Below are 3,464 nucleotides of genomic sequence, written 5' to 3' on the forward strand. Positions count from 1 at the left end.
TGGGGGTGGGTCAGGCTGCCCCCCGCACCAGGATCCTGCCCCGCATTTGGATCGACGGGACCCGCACCGCCTGGATCCCCCCGCCCGGACCTGCCCTGCCCGGGAACGGGTTGTCAACACCCGGGATTGCCCGGTTTTCCGCATCCCGGATCGTCCCGACCCGCACTGCCCGGCCCCCGGCTCCCCGCACCTCGGATCGTCCCGACCCGCACTTCCTGGGTGCCGGCTCCCCGCACCCGGATCATCCCGGTTCCCGGCTCCCCGCATCCCGGATCATCCCGACCCGCACTTCCCGGGTCCCGGTTTCCCGCATCCCGGATGATCCCGGGTCCCGGTTTCCCGCATCCCGGATCGTCCCGACCGCACTGCCCGGCTCCCCGCACCCGGATCCCGGTTTCCCGCACCCCCGGTGCCCGGATCCCTGTTTCCCGCACCCGGATCCCGGTTTCCCGCACCCCCGGTGCCGGGATCCCGGTTTCCCGCACCCCCGGTGCCCGGATCCTTACTTCCCGGTGCCCGGCTCCCGGTTTCCCGCACCCCCGGTGCCCGGCTCCCTACTTCCCGCACCCGGATCCCTGTTTCCCGCACCCTGGATTCCTCGCACCCGCCCTCCCGGATCCCGCCTAAACCCTACCCGGATTGTCCGGAGCCGGTTTTCCCGGCTTTCCCGCATCATCTCCCGGTTCTCCCGCACCCAGTTTGGCCGGGAACCGGTTGGCCAGATCCCGGGGATCCCGACTCACCTGGATCCCAGGAATCCCCCCCCGCACCCCCCCAAGAGGGGCTGGGGATGCTCGGGATGGGGTCCTCCCGCATCTCCCGGGTCCCCCCGAGGGGTTTGGGCTGCTCGGGATGGGACCCTCCCGCATCCCCCCCGGGGATGGGGTCCTCCCGCATCCTCCCCCCCTTACAGAAATGCAGAAAAAAAAAAAAAACCAAAAAAAAAACCAACAAAAAAGAAAAAAACCCACCCCAGTATTTTGCTGAAGACTTTTTATAATGTGAGATATTTTTATTTTATTTTATTTGGTCACTTTAAACCAACCCACCACCTACGGAGGAGAAAAAAAATCAATTAGTCCTCTATTTTATTTTAATTTTTATTTTTTTTTCCTTTCTCCTTCTGGTATGTGCATGTCATTGCATGACTGCTCTGATTTTTTTCTTCTTTTGTTTTAAGAAAACTGTGCTCAGACATTTAAGCTAAACTAAGCAAAAATAATAATGACTTTAAAAAAAAAAAAATCTTTGTTGCCAAAAGGTCGTGCTATCCAGGTTTGATGTCTGCATGTGAAAAAAAAAACAACACACACACACACACACAAACGCAAAAAAAAAAAACATTAAAAACGTACAAAAAATAAAGAGAAGAGAAAGAACGCAGTTCTAATTTATGTGAGCCGAAAGGAACAAAAAAAAAAAAAAAAGCAAAAAAAAAAAAACCAAACCACAATCAGGTTTAACCACACAAACCTAAGGGAATGATATTTTTTGAAAGACTTTTGTATAAAGTTGAGTACTTAGAGAAAAAAAAAAAAAATCATACCAGATGTAATATATTTTGTGGATGTTTTTATTTCTTGGATTTATAGTACCTTATACTAAGGTTAAAAAAAAAAAATAATTATGCTTGATATTGTGAAAAGGTGATAATTTTCACACACATTTCATTTGCTCATTTGTCATGTTGTAATGCAAATATGATAGTTAATGCATACAGCATTTTTAAGGGAAAAAATCAGAAATATTTGAACTGATGTATTGTTGTACCATTTGCACTGTGAGCAAATGCTAATGCAGTAAATATATTGTGTTTGCTGACAATCAAAAGCTGGAGTAAATATCTTTATTTTACCTTGGTTTGGAAAAAAAGAAAAAAAAAAGATCTGTGATGGTTTGGAAAGAGAAAAAAAAAAGTCTCTAATATGTAAGGGGGGGGTTAAAATGGCTGGAAATGTGTAGGACGGCGGGTGTTGTGCCTCGTTACGGGCGACTTTGGAACCTGTTTGTACCTATTTTATTTTTTCCTAGTGTTGTATTTTCTTAAATATTTATATTTTTTTGTATGATTTTTTCAATTTTATTTAATTTTATTCTTTTTGTTTATTTTATTTTAAATAACCCAACCTTTTCTCAGCAACCCCACTCCCCTCCTTCAGTTCTTTTTGCAGGACGACGTGCCGAGACCAACCGGCCAAGACGTTGGGTGACCCCCCCGAAGGTGACCGACCCCCGGTGTGTCCCCCCCCCAACAAAACCACCCCGTCCTTGGCTTGCCCTTGACCTTGCGTCTTCTTTTCCACCCCCCACCCAGCTCGTGCCGTCGCCTCCTTGACCCCGGTGCCGTTCCTCCGGGTTGCGTCTGTCGGATAACGGTGGGCCAAAGAGGATCTTCAGCCGGTAATTAGCCCCCGTGGCCTTTCGTCGGCCAAATCGCCCCGGGGTGGAGAGCGGAGAAGGGATTTTGGCCGGGCTGGGTCGGCTCGGGTTAAAAATAACCCGGCCGGGTTTCCAAGCCGGAGCTCGGAACGGGCGGAGAGAAGGAAAGGGATGAGGCGTTGGGATGTTCGGAGAGCGGGCGCGCGGGTGGTGGCCCACCATGGTTCAATCCTTGCCCAAGGATGGGGCTGGAGCCCTGGTTCTCCTGGAGCTGGGATGGTGTTGGAGGATGGTGAAGGTCTGGGTGTCTCTTGGTCCGTAGGGGTCCAGCTCGATTGGGCTCGGACGTGACTGGAGTGGTTGAGCGTCCCACCAGCTTCCCCTTCTCCCAAGGCTTGTTGGTGGCCGGTGTTGGCACCGTGGTCCTTCTTGGCATTGGCACCGTGGTTCTTCTTGGCGTTGGCACCGTGGTCTTTCCCGGCGTTGGCACCGTGGTCTTTCCTGGTGTTGGCACCGTGGTCTTTCCTGGCGTTGGCACCGTGGTCCTTCCTGGCGTTCCTGGGGTGTGGAGCTATCTGCGTCGCCGTCAAATGTCCCCGTCTCTCGCTCTGCGTCCGTAGCCGGGCCCTGGAGAAGCTGCTGCTCCCACCAGCTCTGCCCATCTCCAGGGCTTCGCTGAGCTCCTCAGCTTGGAGAGGGTTTAATTTATGGTCCTTCCTGGCGTTGGCACCGTGGTCCTTCCTGGCATTCCCGGGGTGTGGAGGTATCGGCGTCGCCGTCAAATGTCCCCGTCTCTCGCTCTGCGTCCGTAGCCGGGCCCTGGAGAAGCTGCTGCTCCCACCAGCTCTGCCCATCTCCAGGGCTTTGTTGAGCTCCTCGGCTTGGAGAGGGTTTAATTTTGGGGGGAACCTGGGGACAGACAGTGCCCGGGGTGGCCACCCGGTGACTCCTGGCACGCCTGGCCGGGGATGGGACCTCGTGGCATTGGGGGAATTGGCTCTGGAGCCCACAGGAGCTGTGTTGGGTGGGCTCCTGCATCCCCAGGTGGCTTCCCGGGTGGTTGAGCTCTTGGTGACCATCAGGAT

General features: G+C 53.2%; 1 protein-coding gene across 1 annotated transcript in view; it reads left to right on the forward strand.

Moving 5' to 3' along the window:
* Positions 1-2,210, forward strand: part of EGR3 (early growth response 3) — a 3,183-nt gene extending 973 nt beyond the window's left edge. Inside the window, exons 2-3 of the mRNA XM_014950055.1 lie at positions 32-713; positions 2,172-2,210. Of these exons, the coding sequence (XP_014805541.1) occupies positions 32-713; positions 2,172-2,210 (721 nt within the window). The remainder of the gene's footprint in view (positions 1-31; positions 714-2,171) is intronic.
* The last annotated feature ends 1,254 nt before the right edge of the window (positions 2,211-3,464 follow it).

The sequence above is a fragment of the Calidris pugnax genome, unplaced genomic scaffold (assembly GCF_001431845.1).
Source record: "Calidris pugnax isolate Ruff unplaced genomic scaffold, ASM143184v1 scaffold6, whole genome shotgun sequence".
Lineage (NCBI taxonomy): Eukaryota > Metazoa > Chordata > Aves > Charadriiformes > Scolopacidae > Calidris > Calidris pugnax.